Genomic DNA, 19,777 nt, shown 5'->3' on the forward strand with positions numbered 1-19,777 from the left:
TGCCATATGGACTTTGACATTGACAGGTGGTTCAGGTTAGTGACTTTGTTTTCCTTAAATTTAATTTCTAACTGCAGGCGCTAATTCAAATAAAGAAATAAAACTCTTGTTAGTTCGTATTTTTTATTAATTTTCGCATTATATAAAAATCACTTAGTTCTTAATAACTTTTCCCCTTATTATCTTCACTTCATCAACAGGCCTATCATTTTTGTCGGTCTCCACTAGCCCTATCCTCTTCACAACGTTCATTCCTGACTGAATTCGCCCAAAAATCGCGTGTTTCCCGTCCAACCACTGCGTAGGCGCCAAAGTGATGAAAAACTGTGACCCGTTGGTGTCAGGGCCCGAATTGGCCATTGACAAAATTCCAGCCCCGCTGTGTTTCAACTCTGGGTGTATTTCGTCCTTAAATGTCTGTCCGTAAATTGACAGCCCCCCTTTACCTGTCCCCGTGGGGTCCCCACCTTGTATCATAAAATCGCGTATAACCCGATGGAAAATTGTGTTGTTGTAGTAACCTCGCCTGGTCAATTCGGCAAAGTTTCGACACGTTTGTGGGGCGTGTTTCCAGTAAAGCTCAATTGTGATTTCGCCCATTCTGTGGAAAAGGGGTTAGTTTGGGAAAAAATCAAATTTAAAGACTTACGTCGTCTCGAATGCGACGAATGGGGGCTGCCACATCTTGTCTGGAATCCCAGACTGGTTCATGCCCTGAACGGCCAACATTTTTGTGATTTTTTAACGTTATTTATCTACAAATTGGAGGTTATAAAAGCGTAAACAGGAATATCAAGGGATTTTTTCTTGGCCATGTTGGTGTCCCGTGACACTGTTGTGTGGAAAGACGAAAGGCGAGAATGCACTCTCATGAGAATTCTTTACGTGAAAATTGTTTTTCACAATTTTTGTCTTTGTCTTTTTAGAAATATTTATTATGCAATACTTTTAGTACTATTTATTGTTTTACAGATCACAGAGAGTCGATTAAAACTTTAAAATTGTGTGTACTTAAAAATAAAACTACACAAACTAACAAATTATACAAATTAAGAGTAGAAAGAGAATAATAACTTTAATTTTGTGCGTCCATTACAATAAAATCTCCCTGATGGTCAATTGGTTTCAAACACAGATTATGGTCGTTGCAAAGATGCAGCAGAGACAAAATGCCCAAATGGGGGCTTAAATTCTTGCTCATTTCTGGAGCCAACACTGGTATCTGTTCATACACAGTGGAGAATCTCGTTGGTTTTACAGTCTCCTGTAACAAAAAGTATTAACTGAAACAAAAAAAAACCTTTAAATTAACCACCTGCTGCCCCCCAGTTAAGTGTTTCCAGATACAGGTTTTGAGTTTTTTCATGTCGATTTTTTTGGCATGCATTGCATACGTGACATGATTTACTGAAACAATTTCGGGGGCATCGACCAGATTTCCTTCCAAAAATTGTTGTTGCTCAACTGGTGGCATATCCTCCTCAAAGGAATGATCGCTTGCTCCATCATTTGCGTCATCGGTCTGTTACACAAAAATTTAAATGTTGTGTTTTTAGAATGGTGTTTACGTACGTTAGGTAGTGAGCAATAAAGCGAATCATTCGGGTTCTCATAGTTGTAGATTGGCACTTCAAAGTCGGGGTTCTTCTCGGTGGTGTTTGGTTTTGCAAAAAGTGTGTTAGGTTTCAAGGAAAAGAAGTTTTTCTTTTTTAGGAAACCGTCGACCCACCAATCAAGCACAGGATATGTAACCCTGTATTTAAAAAAATGTTAGGAAAAAACAAAAAATATTGTGCCTAACTTTTATTTTCCAATTTTGTTTATTTTAGTAGTAACTAACTGTTACTTACTTTTCAAAATCAGTCGTGCCAGGCCTTCTTTTTATAACAAATTTTTTCAATGATTTCGTCGTATCAAAAAATGGTTCTAGAAAATTAATCGGTTCCGGTTCGTTTTTCTTCCTTGTTTGTTTAACCACTTGTTGAACGGTACTTCCCGAATAACGTGCTGTCGATTTCTTAATAAATTTAACTTTCCAATGGCACGGTCCCGCCCAAATTTTATCAAAATACATTCCCGATTGTCCCCTTACAAGAGCGTTGTAACCGTAATCGGTTTCAATGCGATATTCTTGAGGTACCGCATCAGCTATATGATTAATACCATCATGTAATTGCATCTGAAACACTTCTTGTTGCTCCGTATCGCTGGTCGGATCGACGTCCATGGGAGCGTCGTCATTATCTGCAAAAATGTCAGGAATTGAACCGTCGAGCTCTGGAATAGGAACCCCATTCTCGTCCAGGGCGGCCGGTGGTACAGTGTTAAACGTTTCCTCCAGTCTGAAAATTATTAACAAATAAAACCCTGACGGCCACTTATTCAAACTTACAAGTTGGCTTCATCCTCAGGCGACCACGTCCCAATTTCAAAATTTTTAAAACGTACACATAAGTCAAATGACGACACTGGCGGCAAGTCATTATCAACAACTTGGTCTTGGTATTTTAAAATATCATCAGGTTTCGTAGTCCAATACTTTTCATTGCTCCTAAAACGCAAATACAAAACCAACTCTCATACAAGTGCGCCAATAAACTCACAACAACATGAATTTGTGACTGGCGGGGTTTACCGGAACCTTGGAAGTTAACAAATTATCAATTGCGCTAACTTCGATATTCTCTTTGGTAGCAAATACGACCGATTCCATCGGCTTGATTGGGCCAAACAGCGATTTACCCTCTTCGTCAATAATCGTTTTTTTATCGGCCAGAATTTTGAGGACTTTTTTACGCACTTGTCGCCTTTTTTCACGCGGGTTTTCAGTCACGTTGTCATCTTCAGCCGCCTGGGCTTGTTTTCGGTCACTTTTACCAACATTGCTAGCAAGTTGGATCGCTTTATTGTGGGCGTCGTCAATGCGCAAACTGTAGATTTTGGAGCCAACGTCCAGGGAAGAGCCAGCAACTTGCATAAGATTTGCCTGGTTTTGGGAGACGATTTTTCTGATTGCATCGATGATGTGCAGCTCCCAGGCGTTTCTCGAAGAAATTCTCTGAACAAAAATGTAGGAAATGGATCATGAAATAAGCCCACACGAAAAATGCCCATACGAGAAAATTCACACAGAAGTAAACCCACAATTAAAAAAGTCCACCCAGAAAAAAAACGCAATACCTATTAATTTACAACACAGATTATACTAAGTTCCTTTCTCTGTGGTTTTTTCGACATGGGCTTTTTTCTTTGTGAGCATTATTCCGTGTGTTTTTTTCTTGTGGGCTTTTTTCTGTACGCATTTTTCGTGTCACCGTACGGACTAAAGACAAGACGAAGCAGAACTCACATTTTCAGAGTACAGTTTCGTGCAAATACGCAACTGGTCTTGAATTTCGCGCTCTGACAACAAATGCCCTGTCTCCACAGACGGTGATGGGATGCTACTAAGTCGTTTTAACAACACCACCATACTGCGCCTACCAGACCGCTCTTTCTCTTCGTCATGGGGTTCCTTAAAATTATGGTAAATAAGCAACGATAGCCCCACAACGTTTCAATTACCATTGAAGGGGTCGCAGAAGCCGCTGTACTTTTTCGAAGGGGGGTTGAAAAGTTCAGCACAGAGCGCCGTAAGGCGTCCCTCCGAGGAGGGGTTGCATTTTCGCCCAACATCATATAACCTTCAAGCAATATTAGGGAAAATAATACTTGAAATACCCACTAGTTACTTACCACTATGAGACAATTGCACACACAGTTACAGATACAGTTAAAAACACGAGAACCCTTTGGATTTTTTGGAAAGCGGAAGCAAAAGGTAAAATTTAATACGTTTTCAAAGATAAAAGCTGGGAAAACGGTTTACAAACATTCACAACAGTTTAAAAAAGGTGACGCTTTTTCAGCTGTCATTTTGATGATTCAATTGGCACCACCAGAGGACGCATAAAGCGGATTTCAAAAAAATGTTCTTTTGCAGTAAATTTTGATTGATTACTGATTGCAACCACGTTAATAACTGAAAAATTTCTCTATAAATTGTTGGAAAATGCCCTCAAAGTGTTTAGAAGAACGAAAGTTTGTCAAACCGCGTCTGCGCGCCCAGTCCAATTTTTGACAATTTTGACATAACTTTCAATTTCTGTTTGTGATGTGTACGTGAATTAGAATAAGTTTTATCGTAGTTTTATCATCTTGTACAGAAAGTGGCCCCTCTTTAACAATGCTAGTGTGTTAAAACCGCCGTAACGATGGACCATGTCGCCCTTGATGTTTCCGGTACCAGCGACAGCATCCACGACCGCAAAAGAACCAAAAGCTTAAGAAGGGTAAATTAACTGGGCAAATTCATGCCTCGGAACGACAGCCCCGTGTTGTTTCAGCTCTGGAACCAGTTATCAAAATGTCAAAGGAGCTGTATCTACACCATAGTCATAGTGTTAACCCTCACTGTCTTTTACCTAGTCTCGACCGAATCCGAGCGAACGCAGATAAGCCTAGCGGAGAGCGCGAATGAGAACAAGAAGGAGGTGCTCCACAACATCAGGAACGACCCCCGAGACGTCGACACCGTGTTCCATGATAACGACAGCGAGGGGCAAGTGCTGGAGGAGCCCGGCGGCTTGGAGGCGGACAGTAACAGGAACCAGGTGCTGTTGCCGCCCAAAGTCGTGAAGAAGTTCGCGGGCCCCACAACGGCGCGCCAGGAAGCCGTGGTGAAGGCGTTCAAGCACGCCTGGCAAGGATACAAGCAATTTGCGTGGGGTCATGACCACTTAAAACCCATCACCGAGGGGTACAGTGACTGGTTTGGGCTGGGTTTGAGCATTGTTGACTCGATTGACACCATTTACATAATGGGATTAACAAAAGGTTTGTTTACGGCAAATGGGTGTTTTTATTTAAACAAGGATTTTAGAATACAAAGAAGCGCGTGAGTGGATTGAAAAACACCTACATTTTGATGTGAACCGAGACGTTAACTTGTTTGAAGTAACAATACGAGTTTTGGGAGGCCTACTTAGCATATATCACCTTACTCAGGACAGGATGTTTCTCACTAAAGCTGTAATTTTGTTTTTTCTTTTTTAAAGTAGTGTCCCAATGAGTGCACTTTAGGTTGATTTAGCTGATCGATTACTGCCAAGTTTTGAGTCGGAGTCGGGGATTCCCTATTCTGATGTTAATTTATTCACACGGAAAGCTCATGCACCCAAGTGGTCACCCGATAGCAGCACGTCTGAAGTGACTACCATTCAACTAGAATTTCGGGATTTAAGCAGAATCACTGGAAATCCCAAATACGAAGTAATACTACCACCTTTTTTTACAAATTATTTGTAATATTTTTACAGAATGCTGTTTCAAAAGTGTCACTTCATATCCATAATTTGGAAAAAAAAGATGGTTTGGTTCCTATTTTTATCAATGCCAACACTGGACAATTTAGGTCTTATGCTACTATAACTCTAGGAGCTCGCGGTGACAGCTATTACGAGTATTTACTGAAACAGTGGTTGCAAACAGGAAAAACGATCGATTAGTGAGTAAAATTATTCACTTAAATTTCTGATTAAAGTAGTTATGACTGCGGATATCTAAAGGTTAGGCTTAGGATACTAAACGAACAAATAAAACGTTCCCGATCTCGATACTTCCGTTAATGTCACCAGAGAGCGCATTTAAAAAAAGTAGTAATAGTATAACGGTTAGCACAAGACAAACAGAGAAAAACAAGCGGATAGAGCATTAAATTCTCAATGGTAAGAGATAAACATAATGCAAAAAATTTCTCGTAAGCTGTATTTAAAAAAATTTCAAACTTTTACCAAGTTGCACTTTGTCACATATTTTTCAAAACCCTGCGAATATGGTTACAGACACAAGAAAAATGTTGGAAAGAAATTTGTAGAAAATTAAATTTCCTTTAAAAAAGTTCGCGAGACCATATTTCTATCTTCAACCATTTAGGCCCCAAAGTCTTTCCAAAACGCTCATTTTGCCGGTGGTTAAGTATTGGAAAGTTAATTTATAAGATAGAAACATGGTGTTGCGGACTATTTTGTAGAGAATTTAATTCTCTACAACTTTGTTCCTTAGATTTTTCTTGTATCTTTAACCGTATTCGCAACATTTTGAAAAATACGGGACGAAGCGTAAATTTTAAATTGTATAATTTTTTTCTCACGTTTCTCATGAAAATTTTAACCGTCAGTTTTTCTCACTCTGTTAAGAATGCAAAGCTCAACATTTCTCTATTTTTGCCACGTAATTAGTAAATTGGTCAATTTTAAATTAATTTAAAAGCGCCCTCATTTTTACTCTACCTTACTATTTTTTGTGATTTTGTATCTCGTTTTCGTTTCCCAAGTTATAGTCCTCAGTACTTACGACTGAAATTAAGTTGATAACAATTATTATTAAAAAAATAATTGTTTAATAGTTTAAGGGACGATTACGTGACGAGTATAATGGGTGTTGAGAAACATTTAACGAAAAGAACCGTCCCTAACGGTTTCCTCTTTATTGGCGAATTGCTAGTCGGTGGTAAAGATTTTAAACCGAAAATGGACCACCTGACGTGCTATTTGCCTGGAACTTTGGCCCTTGGGGTACACAATGGTCTTCCAGAAAGTCACATGAAACTAGCAGAAGAACTGCTTACCACTTGTTATCAGACATACGCACAACAACCCACATTTCTAGCACCCGAAATCACGTATTTTAATATCCAGGTGAGTGGTTTAATGTTTTTTTCCAAGATTTGAACAAAATTATTGAAGCTAAAAAATCATAGTAATTTTTCGCAATTTCGTTAAAAAATTTGTATTAATTATGTCATGTTTGCATTTATTTGTTGGCTTTAGGGCGAAAACTCCAACGACATGTACGTAAAAACCAACGACGCGCATAATTTGCTGCGGCCCGAGTATTTGGAGAGTCTCTGGTACGTGTACCAGCTCACTGGTAACAAGACGTACCAGGACTGGGGCTGGCAGATATTTCAAGGGTTTGAGAATTACACAAAAGTGAAAAACGGCTACACTTCGATTGGAAACGTGAAAAACCCGCTGAATGTGAGACCAAAGGATATGATGGAATCATTCTTTCTTAGTGAAACCTTAAAGTATTTATATTTGTTATTTAGTGACGATCCGAAACTGATAGACTTGGATACCTATGTTATTAATTCGGAAGCGCACCCTTTGTCTATATACTCGTCGTGATTTTTTTATAGGTAGATGCAATACGTCTAGTCGATTTTACATGAGGGGGATTTATTAATTTGTTAGTGAGATTTTAATTTCCGTATAAAACTTGGAAAGCAAGGTCCTCTGTTTTTGTCTGTTTTGTCACCTAAGTGGGCCAGTATTTACCAGCAGGATGTACTTACGATTAAGTAAAAAATGTCAAGTATTTAGAAATGTGTCATTTTCCATTCCAAGACTGAGTGAGATTGGGTTTGATATTAATTACAAAAACTGACTTCCTAAACCTAAGTGTTGAATTTTATTTTTATACTCACGTTTTTGTTTAAACCGCCATGACTTGACAAATATTACCGTTTTGATGTATTCTTTTCGCAGTATAATTGAATAAGCTCGTTGATAGGAAATGTAATATCGATAGTTAATTGTTGTGTTATTTAGTTTATTAGGCCAAGAATGTTAATTTCACTGTTGGATATGATGGTATCGATGGTAGAACTGCACGCTTCTGAGTGTATGTTTGTTTATTGGACGTGCTGATTCTTTCGGTTTTTACACACGAAACATTCAACTCAGTAGCCTGTCTAGAAGGAATTACGTTAATTTATAACTCCGATTTGTGGGTAAATTATTTCACTTTGTAGGAACGATCAATAAATTTTTACTCACATTTCAATGTCTCTACCCTAGAGCAAGAAAACCATTCGCACTATCGCACAAAGCAATTTATTGCACCTTTTTGTTTCACTATTAACAAATGCAGGAAATATTTTTTACAAATAAATACACAAATGTATGGCATAAAGTTTAAAAAATATTTATTAAATTCTGGTTAAATATTCGCTACCAAATTTAGGACCTTAATGAGAGTTATTTGATTATTTTAATGAGTTAAGGTCTTAAATGATGAGTGTTTTATACTAGTAATAAAAAACAATACTGATACAATATATTCCAAATTATTATAAGCCGAAATTTTGGAATTAGACAATAACGAATAAAAGATTGTCAGTCTTGAAATTTACAAGTTATCACTCGTTTATAATTTGTTCTAACTTTAACAATCATTTTTTCGAGATATGTTTGTTTCATGGAACGCTCACAGTGCTACTACACATTGTACAATAAAATTTATTCCTCTAGGTACTGCACCAGACATACCTAACAACTCCGACATTTTTCTTAATAGGATGAGGCACGAAATCTCGAATAAAATATCACAAATGATTACCTACACTCCATTAAACTATGGAACATTTACAACATTCCATCGTGTAATATATACAATTCACAATGCACGTGTCGTCCTCACTCTCCTCCTCGCCCAGCTCCTTGGAGCTGGCGTAGGGCTTCGGCAGCCGGTCCAGGCCCCCATTGAGCAGATTCTGCTCCTCCTTGCCCTTATCGCCGTCGTACTTCGGGTCGTTCAGATCGAGCGTTTTGTCGGCGTCCGATTGGCGCCGGTTCTCCTTATCTCCGGGATTGAGCGTTGGAGTTGAAAAATCGGGCTCGTCTTCCTCTTCCTTGTCTTTGTCTTTGCTTTTTTCTTTCTGCGGCTCGACGAGCACCGATGCGGTCACCACACCGCCCTGATTGTGCTCCTTCGAGGTGGTTGGGGCGGGCGAAGAGCGGCCTTCCTTGAAGTCGAAGACGTTTTCGTTGGTGAAAGCGTTGGGCGAATCTCCGGACATGATTGAACTGGAACAAGAATGCAAATTTTTCAACCAATAAATTACTGTTAGTTATCCAATTAAAATTTAACTACTGTCGTTAAGTCTATTACTGGTATTTTGTTCACCTCTTGCTGAAACTACAAAAACTTCCTTTGACGCTCAAGTTGGTCACCATCGCTCCAAACACTCAAATTTCGAGGAACAATAGCGCTATTATCAGTCTTTGAATTACGTGAAGCTTGAAAACGGAACATTAATTAAGTGAAACGAAATGCACAAGTGTTTTGACCGCTCTCGGTGACGTAACGACTAATGAAGATTAAATTCCTGTTGATCGTTTTACATTTTTCGTGGGAAAAATATCAACGATAATTGTTACGTAAACGTTTTCATTCTTAAGACAAGACTTACAGGAAATATTGGAGCAAGTATAACACTAGCAAAGTTTCGACAACACAAAATTCCAACCAATCGAACATTTTTCTTAATTAATTAAGTTTATTTGCATTGTCGGTTCGCACACGCGTTAGTTTTTATCGTTGCGAACCTTGGAGGTACACAACTACGCATTGCTCTATTAAGCAATGAAGCTCTTTTTCAATTATCAATAGAATAGATGAATAAAGCGCTCTGTTGATTTTTTCTAAGCTTAAGAAGGTGTCTCAAATTTCAGTTTTTGCACTGTTGGACTTCGATAACTCACCATACTGTCCTGCACGGACGATAAAATCAACTCTGACGTTTTCGGGTTTAAAATTGCCACTTAATTTTAATTAAATAATTGTCCGTTATCTACCCTTTCTTCTTATGTGAATTTTTTCTGGATTGAAAAAATAAATACCCACAATTTAAAATAAAATTTAGATTGTTAGTTGTTTTAATATTATAATTAGGACAAAAGTTGTACCATCCAGCACACCATACATATTTTTTTACAAATAAACCAGTGCGACCACATCCTTGCTCTTTTTCCATATGTTTTCAAAATTTAAATATGTACCGACCTACAGTATCGATGAATAATAAAGAGAATGTGATAATGATAAATAAACATAAATTAATGAAACACCTGACAATGTTAAAAGTATGATTGTATTAATTTTTCTTGAAATATGTTTTCCATGATTTAATTCTATAGTTCAATTTTCTATTACAAAAAGAAGGTGCATAATTGTGTGAAAAATAATTGATAAAACACCAGTAAAGGGTGCGCTTTAGTCCCTTAGGCTACAATTACATACCATACAAATTTGGGAAGGTACGGACACTTCGCGACTTTGATTTTCGGCAGACGTAAGCACAGCATTTTAAATGTTGAGAATTGTTGACTTACGATTTTGATTGATGGATAAGATGTTGATCCTCGATTAATTATTAAACGTACAGTTCAGGAAATTACGACAATAATTGTATTTTTTAAAGGACACATGATTTGTAACAAAATTCTTCACACTTAACGACACAACAATTATTATAACTGCTTAACAAAAACTTCCTGCACTGCTCAAGCATAACCAATATGACACTGATTTGATTGGTAAACATTTCGTTTGTTACTTTGAAAACTATGGTGTCCTTGTCATTTTTAGGTCTAATTTAGATAAATTTACACTACTACAATAGTAGGTAGCGTTCTTTTTATTGTGGTACTATTATTTTGTGAAATTCTTAATAAAAAATTAGGATAAAAACAAAAAAAAAGGTTTTTGTAAAAGCTATAATCAGTTTGTGATCGCAAACCGCAAATCGTATGTAAATCATGTGTAAATTATTAAAAAATCTAAATTTAGAGGATGAGAAGTGTCTTTTATAAATTATAATTTATGGTCCATAAAAACGTAATAGCAAAGTACAAAAATTATTACTTTCCTTCTGGATGTTTTGCTTATACATGAACAAAACTTGTTTACTATTACGGATCTACTTATTTCAAAATTAGTTTTGTACGTTTTTATATACTATCTGTAAATGTTTTACTATCCCATTTATTGTTTTTAAAAATAATATTCAAGTGATGACAAATTAACTTTTCCATTGTTTAGTCGGAAAAAATAAATCAAATTATCAAATTTGTAAATGGAACTTACTCACATTCCTGGCTATGGACTCATTAATTGTAATTCCTGCAGTAACTGCAGAACTGCACGATGATGACGACTACACTAATTTATTATTTAAGTGAAAAGTCTTACTATGGCAATATTTGTCTGTTGATAACATTAATATCACAAATTGTGCTTAACATTTTCTGACAAGCGTGTCATCAACCTAAATTAAACTAAAGCTAACAGTTTTCACATAATGAATGTTCAAATTTAATAATTTAAAAAAAATTATGTTGCTTTTCAGAATTATTTTCTATATGAAAGTGTCGAGTCTGAAAAATTTTTTGTACAAAAGGGTCAAGAGATTCTATACATCCTTGCAGAAAAAAATAGAGAAAAATATTGTTTTTAAAAAACTATGTGGTCGAAAATTATTTGTCTTCTGTAAAAATATAAACGAATAATGTGCATTATCGACATAGAATGACACACTGGTATAGCTTGGTATTCAAAGAAATCAGTTATGATTTCATAACTTCTTTAATCATTCTAAATGTGGTCATCAAAATGCAAGAAATGTTCTTTATATTTTTTTAATCTTTTTTACATGTGATAAAATTCCTAAATATAAATGCATTATTTAAGTATGCAACAATGATAATACCTTATCATCCTACCATCTCAACATTTTAATTTGATTAAAAAAAAATGAACCAGTCAAATAGTCTAAAAAATCAAAATTTTACTAAAAGCTCGACTTTCTTTGATACATAAACATTTACGTATGATCTAGATAAATGATAAGTGTGTAATAAACAGGTAATAAAAGCTGTAATCTTAATAAAAATTTTATCAGGCACAGTTTACAGCCTGGTCAGTAAGTGACTGGAGACAATCCAATTTTTCAAAATTTGCAACCAGGTTCATATTGAAAAGGTTGTTAATTGCATATGTGAAACAAGAACAAACATTAAAAAAAAACATACAAAAATGTGTACAGATTGAGATAGTTTTACAATTATCATTTTTATTTGAAATGATCATTGAAGATAAAAGTTATCATTTTTCTCTTATCTGTAAGATGATACAATTAAGGATTAGGGTGATAATAGTGATAATATTTTTGTCTTTTTTAATAATTTTCTTTTAGGAAAAATGGCCTAAATTTGAGGTTATGTTATTACGTTGCAATACACAATTTAAACAATTAGTAATACGAAAAAAAAACACGTAATGTGTATTGTTAATTGTTAAATGCATAAATTCCTTGAATTCCTTTCTAAAAAAATGTAAATAATCATTGATTAAACGGTAATTGCATAAATGAATGACGAAATACTTCTGCAGTATGTCATGCCCATATTTTTACGATTTATTAAATATTTATTTACAGTATTTCAATTTGGATTATAAAATGGTACACAATCATTTATTCGAAGGCTACAGCAATAAGTAATAGGAATTAATAATAATAACAGTCAATAGAGGAGAAGACATCAATTTCTTTATCGTCAGCCCTAACTAAATATTATTAGAACAAAGTGCTTATATGACGCACATTTTGGACAATGACCGGTCCTGTGGCTTGAAGACCAGTAAGTAGAGCTGGGCAGTATGGTAATTAATGGTTTAATCAATCACTTACCGTGTAGGTGAATCAGAGTCCACGTGTGACACGTAGTATTTATTCTTTTTCTTTTTGTGTGATTTTGGAATCCATAAGACCCGAAGGCCACGGTTACTTTTGTGTCTTCCTGCCACTTTTGTTTCTTTGATTTTAACAGGTGGTTACGAACATCATGGATGCCCACTCTCACTCTCGCTAGCACCGCAATTTTCTACTGAATGACGTAGTTGTAATTTGTAATTTGAACCCGTTTCGCTTCAAGAAAAAGAACCGTGAACGCTGCTGTTGTTACATTGCATAACCCACACCTCATCTGAAACGGTATTGTGCTGAACATTGAACCTGATTGAACATTGCACAAATACAGGACGTGAATAGATGTGGGACGTGGTGACATTTTTCTCGTTGCTTGTTCGGTACCTGTTCCCCTTGGGCTGGCTTGACTTGAATTTTCAGACAAACGGCCGAGAAATACATTAAATAAGTAACCAAATATCGAGCCAAATATGTACCAAATATCAATTATCAGTTACATATTCTTCGAAGTAACTGATGATGGTGCAAGTAATAAATAACATTTCGTTTTGTAAGATTGTTTTTCGATTTTTGCTGCACGTATCATTTATTAATAATTTCGCAACTGTAGGTTTGAGATTTCTTGTTGAAAGATCTATGACCTGTTAACCGCCTTTTTTTACAAAAGTCTTGAACTTTTTATTTCAATAATTTAACGCTTAGTTGATTTACAAACTTAAAGTTGCTTTTTTATAATAATTACATTATGAACACGTTAATTTCGTTGGTATTAGATGTCCTTTTTTTGTTGAATAGCATACCTAATCCAAATAAGTTGATGTTTAAAATTATAGAGAAAATTTATTAACAAAGGTATTATTTAACTTATTATTATCATTTAAGGGGTTATAAAAAGACTCCAATAAAGCACAAGACAAAAACTGATAAACTGATAACATTAGAAGCATTGGTAATACTTACGCAATTATATTTATAAACTGACTAAATAAAGAGGAAACAAAAAAGTTTTTGAATCAATAAATTAAGTCAGATTAATTAAATAAATTAAATACTATGTGCAAAAAATTGTTACTAACCCTAAAAATATATTAAAAATTAGATTTATTCATTGTATAGCTCACAGATGCCTATGTTTTAATAAATTAATAAATAGTTATTATGTACTTAATGCAATATTGTAGAATTATCGAAGTGTAATACAAGAAAGTTGCATTTTATGCTGTGCTTTTTTTTAATTTTTAAAAGGAATGTGTTGTTTTTTTCTTAATGAGATCCAATTATTTCAAAAACTTAGCAAAATCTACTATTAAAAAACATTCTGATTAACAACTACGTACAGAGTGACTTTAAAGTCACGCATGGAATTTGTAATTCTGTTGTGGGTCATTTTTCGAAAAAATCCTCGAGTAGGTCGATTTTATTTTTCTAAGTGCTATATTGTGACGTCCTTGGTTTCTAAATAATGACGCCATTTTTTATTTTTTTAAATGACAGCTAATATTTTTGGTTACTGTTTTTGAAAGTAGATCTTTTATCTTTCTGATAAGTACAAGTACAAAAAAATTTAAATTATTAAATAATTTTAAGAAAATTATAAAAAAAAGTAAAGACAAAAAATGTATTGATTATTAGAATTACACATAAAGGGCTTTGTGTTTGCGTTTTTAAACTCTTACTGTATGTCAAAGAATGCACTAAATATAGGGTTTTATTTAAAAAATTATGTAAAAGTTTCGCTCAGTAGATTTACCTTCGAAGGTAATCACGACCATTCTAAAAATTTTTGGGAGGGCTGCCCGCAAAATTAATTTCTGGCTCCGTCCCTGCTTCTGACAGTCATCGAGAGATAAAAAAGTGCAGAAAAAGTTATTGAATTAAGTGTAAAAAAATTGAATTTCTTGAATTTTTAAAGGTGGATCCTTTAATATTCACTAAAAACATTTTATCTAAGCTTTTTTGGAAAAACACAAGCTGAATATGATCTACCAAGGATGCTGGAAGTTAAAATGTTCCAAGATGATCATAATTTTTTTGTTTTGAGTGGAGATCATGGCCTCCTTGATGTATTGAGACAACAGTTGTCTACATCAAGGAGGCCATGGTGGAGATACTTAAACTTTTGAATAAAATACAGAGTGAGCCAATTGTGATTATTTCTTAAATGCAATCAATAATACTAATTCAAGCTGTCTAGGTCAGTGATTATAAAAAAATATCCTTGATTGTTCTAAGTATTGTTAAGTTTGTGTTCGACAGATTTGCCAAAATTTCATTATGAACTATTATTAGTTAAAAATTATGAAACCAATTTCAATTAATTAATTACATAAAAATCAAACGCAGTATCAAGTGGTGATCGTGATTTAACGCATTTAATGTTTGTTAATTTTTTTTAATACTTTATCATCAAAAACGTGCAATATCTTAACAACATTGCAATAAAAGATTATATTAATAGTACTTTAAAAGTTTTAAAAACTTTCAAAATGTACGTATACCTGTCCACACATAGGTACTCTTGTTCAGAATAAAATTATGTTTCTATTCATGTTCACATTCATATAATCAAATTTTTACCGAATTCACTCCTATGACAAATAAAACACAGCAGCGACTAAAAAACCACATTTATTATTTTTGCATTTTCAACAACAAATTAAAAATCACAAAAACATCATAAAACAAGATCATTTATTTGGCTTTGGAGGTTCCTCGAACTTTGAAACAGCCAACCATATATCCTTTGCCAACGACTCTGGTACTTCAAAGGCCGCAAAATGCCCACCATCATATTCATTAACTTGTACAAGTTTGGCAAATCTGTCTTTGAAAATAGAGACGGGCTGATAGATAATTTCGTGGTCAAAAAGCGCACAAGCTGAAGGGACGGTTATAACAGCCCTGAAAACAAAGTTACATCAACAATAAGTTGGCAAAAACAGAAATTTTCATTACCTGTCATCGAAAACATTACTTTCTTTGTTAATTGATTCCGCGTAGATTCGCATGGACGTTGTTATGGAATTCGTCACCCAATAAATCATGATATTGTCCAGAATTTTGTCATAAGTGAACCTTTCAAGCAACCCCCCATCTGCGCGATTTTTCCATTCCGGGTTAGTCCAAGTGGTGAATTTTTCAATAATATAAGCGGCCAATCCTACAGGAGAATCATTAAGTGCAACACCTGGAAACAATTATTTATTAATACTGTCTACCTATCTACCTATCTACCAATAGTATCAGGTTTTGTTGCTTGAAGATGCATATAACCAAATTCCAATAAGGCATTAGAGAAGTAATTAGACAGTGGGTATATCTTATGTTTTTGCTTCTCTTCAACGACCAAACTTGGCCAAACGCTCCCAGCTAGAAGCTTTAACTTCGCCAAATAGCTATTCGAGACACACATATTCAAATGAATCCCTTTAACCCTATCAGGATAATACAACGCCATTGCAGACGTGACAGCCGAGCCCCAATCACCCCCTTGGACATAGTACCTATCAAAACCCAACCGCTTCATCAAGTTCTTGAAAATCACAGCCGTTTGGTGCGCCCCTAGACCGGGTCTGACTGCCGCTTGCGAAAATCCGTACCCGGGCAAGGAGGGAATAATGACTTCAAAAACGAATTTCTTGTCTTTCTGGACCGTGGTGAGGAGCGGGATTATCTCGTAGAACTCCCGGACAGAACCGGGCCAGCCGTGCACAAGAAGCAAAGGCTGGGTTTTAACTCCACTGGGCACGTTTTTGGGTTTAACGTGGATGAAGTGGACGTCCAAGCCTTGAATGTTTGTCTTGAACTGGGGGTATTGGTTGAGGAAATTCTCCCGTTCTCGCCAGTCGTATTTCGTGAGCCAGTAGTTGACTATTTCCTTTAGGAGGTTTGTGTTTATGCCGTAGTGCTGGTGGACGCCTTCGAGAGGGGGCGCGAATTTGCGAGCATTTTTCAGTCTTTGGCGCAAGTCTTCCAAAATCTGATAAAGCAAAAGGAAATTTTTTTAATAATTTTGCCTTTGTAAAAAAGTATAAAGAACCTACTATTAAAATAAAGAGAACTACAAATAATTAAAAATAGTTATTAATAATACAAGTGCGAAAACACAAGCTTAAAGTTCGAGGGCTGTCGTTATGCAACGAGCGTATGCGAGTTTCATATCTAAACACCCAAAAACTCGTTTTTGTATGAGTCTTATTTAAAAAAATTTTGTTCGAATATTTTAAACACGTTGCTATGGGAAACGTGTTTTAAAATAGTGTTTATAACTATGATTCAGATATTAAAAATAAGGTTCAAAATGTTATTAACAAAAAAAAACAATGAATAAATAAGAAAGTAATAAGTTTTTCTGAAATATTAAATCTCGTCAATATCGTAGGAGGGCAGGGTTCTTAAAAACCGGTAGCAGCTTTGATAAGTTGTGTGTATTTATGTATGTATTTATACTTAATCACCTATTTGTCCTTGTTTTACTTTGCGATTACAAAAATAATGAATTATTAAAATGCGGACTTTGTAGCTAAACATGATTTTGTTTCAGTTTTTGCGGATTCTTACCTGGTTAGGCACTTGGATTTTGAAAGGAACAATCCTTGTGTCCTCTTTTGAGGGATCTCCCGGCCCCCACCACGTTTCCGGAGGCACTTTTACCGACTCCTTAGTATTTATTTTATAAATTACGTTACCTATTGCCAAGGCGATTAATAGAACAATAAATTTTATTAAAGCGTTCATTTTAGATTTAATTGCCACAGGATGATGTATTTATTTCACTTATCACTAGCTATACTATCAATAAAAACGTCGCGCGATGGCGATTCATTAAAAGTCAAGTTTTATCTGTGGAAGTTTAGGTAGCTCACATGTGAATCAAGTGAAGAGTGGCACGATAAAATGATAGTTTTCCTGCCAATCCGATGATTAGGTTCAGGGTCTACCAATTTGGTAATGGACAACAAAATGCAACACATTATACGTGGAAATAACTAAGGAACAACGCTTTCTCTTGCACTGAATAAGCCAAAGAAATATTATTGCATAAGTATTGCACTTTTAAGGGACGTCTACAATTTACGAAAATAAATTGTTTTTTCTAATAATATTAAGACATAATGCTTTAATGTATACTTAATCAAATCTTTTACTTTTTTTGGAAAGCAACATGTATGAAAGAAAAGAAAGAAGGGGTCTAGAAAATATTTTTACACGTAGTATTTATTTCTTCAAGTTTATACGAACTACCCCAACGTTTCTTTAAATTTATTTTTTTTTAACTTTTTAAAATAATACTTTATTTAAGTAAATTATCTAAGGATTCAACGCTAAAGTTTGAAGTTATGTTTCACCTTTACGTTCATCTCTTTTTTTCTCATAACAAAAAGTATTTTCTCTTTATTAGGATGTGCCCTTACGTTTATAATTTTGCGCCTTTACGTACTTTTATCTTTTGTCGCATTATTTTCTTATTTCTGTCAGTTTTATGCTCCGCTTTACGTTTATACGTCTGTGTGTTCTCTCAATCTCTTATTTTTCTTTACGTGTTGTTTCACTTACCTTTTCTATACTTTTTTTTATGGAAAAATTGTTACCCTGATCCGGGTGCGAACACCCGACCTCCCCCGTCGAAAGTGGCGCTTATACCACTGGGCCACCAGGGCCACAGGTACTGACCGTCTTTTGCAGATATTTTAACACAAACTTTTTAAATAAATCAACATTACAAACTATATAAACCTAAAACGCAAATACATTCAGTTCAAAAGTCGGCGAATTAGCTCGAGAAAACATTTTTTTCCACTTTTTTTCAATTTAATTCTCTAATTTTTCACCAGATTTCATCAAAAGATACCGGGCATATAAGTTGATTGTACAATTTTTAAATAGTATTTACCTTTTTGTGACTTTCAGCACGTTTTTGACCGAAAATGGTCATAATTTCTTCAAAAATCACCAAATCTGTGTATTTTCTAGTCAAAAATAGTGCACGTACGCAAATTCTACTGAATTCGCAGTGGCCATGATTTTTATTAACATTTTTTTTGGGACTTTACTAAACAAACTCAGTTAACTAAAATTTTTTAGAGATGAATTAAATATTTTCGTTTATTTTTTTTTACAATTTAAGAAGTAAATCATCTCAGGATTCAACGCTAAAGTTTGAAGTTATGTTTCACCTTTACGTTCATCTCTTTTTCTCTCAAAACAAAAGGTATTTTTCCTTTATTAGGATGTGCTCTTACGTTTACAATTTTGCGCCTTTACGTACTTTTACCTTTTACCGCATTATTTTTTTATTTTTGTGAGTTTTATGCTCCGCTTTACGATTATACGTCTATGTGTTCTCTCAATCTCTTATTTTTTTACGTGTTGTTTCACTTACCTTTTTTTATACTTTTTTTCATAGAAAAATTGTTACCCTGATCGGGGTTCAAACACCCGATCTCCCCCGCCGTAAGTGGCGCTTATACCACTGGGCCACCAGGGCCACAGGTACTGACCGTCTTTTGCAGATATTTTAACACAAACTTTTTAAATAAATCAACATTCTAAACTATATAATTGCAATAATTCACCTAAAACGCAAATACTTTCAGTTCAAAAGTCGGCGAATTAGCTCGAGAAAATATTTTCTTACACTTTTTTTCAATTTAATTCTCTCTACCAACTTTTCTATTTTTTAAACAAAATATTTTTGCATTATTTTTGCCGCAACGTTATTGTAAAAACATTAAAAAAATAATTGTATTGTGCTCTAATATGTATTAAAATTTATGATAATTTTAATTGCATCTGTAGGTGTACATTTTCCATTGTTACTAACTAATTTTAAACGATTTTATTTCATCACACGCACAAATAAAAATAATTTAATAAATTAGAGCAAAATGTAACGACAATGCCAATATTTTTAATAAACAAACAAATTATACAAATTTGTTTTTCGTGGTATTTCCCACATTTCCCATACTTGAAAATAAAACTGCATATCATGGCGGAAGTCAATAAAATGTAGGTACAGACACAATTCTGTTACGTAACAGATGTCTAAACACTGAGAGCAAGTATATTTTGGTGAAAATCATTTATGATCATGACTTGCAAATTCTACAAGCAGGCATACTAAGTTATCTTATCCTGATTTTTCACGTTACTTTGTGTGTGCTTAAATTTTAGGTAGCTAAA

General features: G+C 34.7%; 5 protein-coding genes and 1 long non-coding RNA gene across 13 annotated transcripts; 2 read left to right on the forward strand and 4 right to left on the reverse strand.

Moving 5' to 3' along the window:
* Positions 1-106: 106 nt before the first annotated feature.
* On the reverse strand, positions 107-834 carry Cypl (Cyclophilin-like). Its single transcript, XM_966112.4, has 2 exons — positions 650-834; positions 107-601 (listed from the first exon to the last, which is right to left on the reverse strand). Exons 1-2 carry the CDS (start codon positions 727-729, stop codon positions 154-156), a joined length of 528 nt encoding a protein of 175 aa, XP_971205.1. The 5' UTR covers positions 730-834; the 3' UTR covers positions 107-153.
* A 109-nt stretch (positions 835-943) lies between these two features.
* On the reverse strand, positions 944-3,920 carry LOC103312317 (condensin complex subunit 2). Its single transcript, XM_008192659.3, has 9 exons — positions 3,736-3,920; positions 3,565-3,683; positions 3,350-3,514; positions 2,604-3,058; positions 2,393-2,551; positions 1,851-2,342; positions 1,573-1,753; positions 1,316-1,522; positions 944-1,264 (listed from the first exon to the last, which is right to left on the reverse strand). Exons 2-9 carry the CDS (start codon positions 3,676-3,678, stop codon positions 1,076-1,078), a joined length of 1,962 nt encoding a protein of 653 aa, XP_008190881.1. The 5' UTR covers positions 3,679-3,683; positions 3,736-3,920; the 3' UTR covers positions 944-1,075.
* A 197-nt stretch (positions 3,921-4,117) lies between these two features.
* alpha-Man-Ib (alpha-Mannosidase class I b) lies at positions 4,118-7,881 on the forward strand. Its single transcript, XM_965987.5, has 7 exons — positions 4,118-4,331; positions 4,386-4,875; positions 4,922-5,070; positions 5,122-5,310; positions 5,358-5,545; positions 6,446-6,737; positions 6,870-7,881. The coding sequence occupies exons 1-7, from the start codon at positions 4,254-4,256 to the stop codon at positions 7,227-7,229; spliced, it is 1,746 nt and encodes a 581-aa protein (XP_971080.1). The 5' UTR covers positions 4,118-4,253; the 3' UTR covers positions 7,230-7,881.
* Positions 7,882-8,005: 124 nt separating this feature from the next.
* Positions 8,006-12,883, reverse strand: LOC659636 (uncharacterized). Of its 7 annotated transcripts, none has more exons than XM_008192657.3 (2): positions 12,575-12,883; positions 8,006-8,909 (listed from the first exon to the last, which is right to left on the reverse strand). In XM_008192657.3, exon 2 carries the CDS (start codon positions 8,900-8,902, stop codon positions 8,453-8,455), a length of 450 nt encoding a protein of 149 aa, XP_008190879.1. In that variant the 5' UTR covers positions 8,903-8,909; positions 12,575-12,883; the 3' UTR covers positions 8,006-8,452. The 7 variants fall into 7 exon arrangements, with proteins under 7 accessions (XP_008190879.1, XP_976324.1, XP_008190878.1 ...); XM_971231.4 differs by lacking the exon at positions 12,575-12,883 and adding an exon at positions 10,976-11,117; XM_008192656.3 differs by lacking the exon at positions 12,575-12,883 and adding an exon at positions 10,972-11,099.
* Positions 11,642-17,326, forward strand: LOC107397527 (uncharacterized). Of its 2 annotated transcripts, none has more exons than XR_001574609.2 (4): positions 11,642-12,005; positions 12,080-12,275; positions 12,323-12,524; positions 17,136-17,326. It is a non-coding gene; the product is annotated as an uncharacterized LOC107397527 (long non-coding RNA). The 2 variants fall into 2 exon arrangements; XR_010336340.1 differs by having other exon boundaries at positions 11,642-11,865.
* Tcjheh-r4 (juvenile hormone epoxide hydrolase-like protein 4) lies at positions 15,205-17,484 on the reverse strand. Its single transcript, NM_001168435.1, is given in 4 exon segments — positions 15,205-15,493; positions 15,548-15,779; positions 15,827-16,571; positions 17,153-17,484. Coding segments are annotated over 4 exon segments (1,368 nt in total). The 5' UTR covers positions 17,330-17,484; the 3' UTR covers positions 15,205-15,279.
* Positions 17,485-19,777: the final 2,293 nt, after the last annotated feature.

Source organism: Tribolium castaneum, chromosome 1, assembly GCF_031307605.1.
Source record: "Tribolium castaneum strain GA2 chromosome 1, icTriCast1.1, whole genome shotgun sequence".
Taxonomy (NCBI): domain Eukaryota; kingdom Metazoa; phylum Arthropoda; class Insecta; order Coleoptera; family Tenebrionidae; genus Tribolium; species Tribolium castaneum.

What these genes read in the sequence shown, in the direction of transcription:
- Cypl (XM_966112.4), bottom strand. Translation starts at nt 729, where the DNA reads ATGTTGGCCGTTCAGGGCATGAACCAGTCTGGGATTCCAGACAAGATG. An exon ending in TTCGTCGCATTCGAGACGAC is followed by an intron (nt 602 to 649) that starts GTAAGTCTTTAA and finishes CCTTTTCCACAG; the next exon opens with AATGGGCGAAATCACAATTG.
- LOC103312317 (XM_008192659.3), bottom strand. Translation starts at nt 3,678, where the DNA reads ATGATGTTGGGCGAAAATGCAACCCCTCCTCGGAGGGACGCCTTACGG. An exon ending in CCTGAGGATGAAGCCAACTT is followed by an intron (nt 2,343 to 2,392) that starts GTAAGTTTGAAT and finishes AATAATTTTCAG; the next exon opens with ACTGGAGGAAACGTTTAACA. An exon ending in TTTATTGCTCACTACCTAAC is followed by an intron (nt 1,523 to 1,572) that starts GTACGTAAACAC and finishes TTTGTGTAACAG; the next exon opens with ACCGATGACGCAAATGATGG.
- alpha-Man-Ib (XM_965987.5), top strand. Translation starts at nt 4,254, where the DNA reads ATGGACCATGTCGCCCTTGATGTTTCCGGTACCAGCGACAGCATCCAC. An exon ending in GGATGTTTCTCACTAAAGCT is followed by an intron (nt 5,071 to 5,121) that starts GTAATTTTGTTT and finishes AGTGCACTTTAG; the next exon opens with GTTGATTTAGCTGATCGATT. An exon ending in CTGGAAATCCCAAATACGAA is followed by an intron (nt 5,311 to 5,357) that starts GTAATACTACCA and finishes ATATTTTTACAG; the next exon opens with AATGCTGTTTCAAAAGTGTC.
- LOC659636 (XM_015977983.2), bottom strand. Translation starts at nt 9,363, where the DNA reads ATGTTCGATTGGTTGGAATTTTGTGTTGTCGAAACTTTGCTAGTGTTA. An exon ending in TACTTGCTCCAATATTTCCT is followed by an intron (nt 8,910 to 9,295) that starts GTAAGTCTTGTC and finishes TTCTTGTTCCAG; the next exon opens with TTCAATCATGTCCGGAGATT.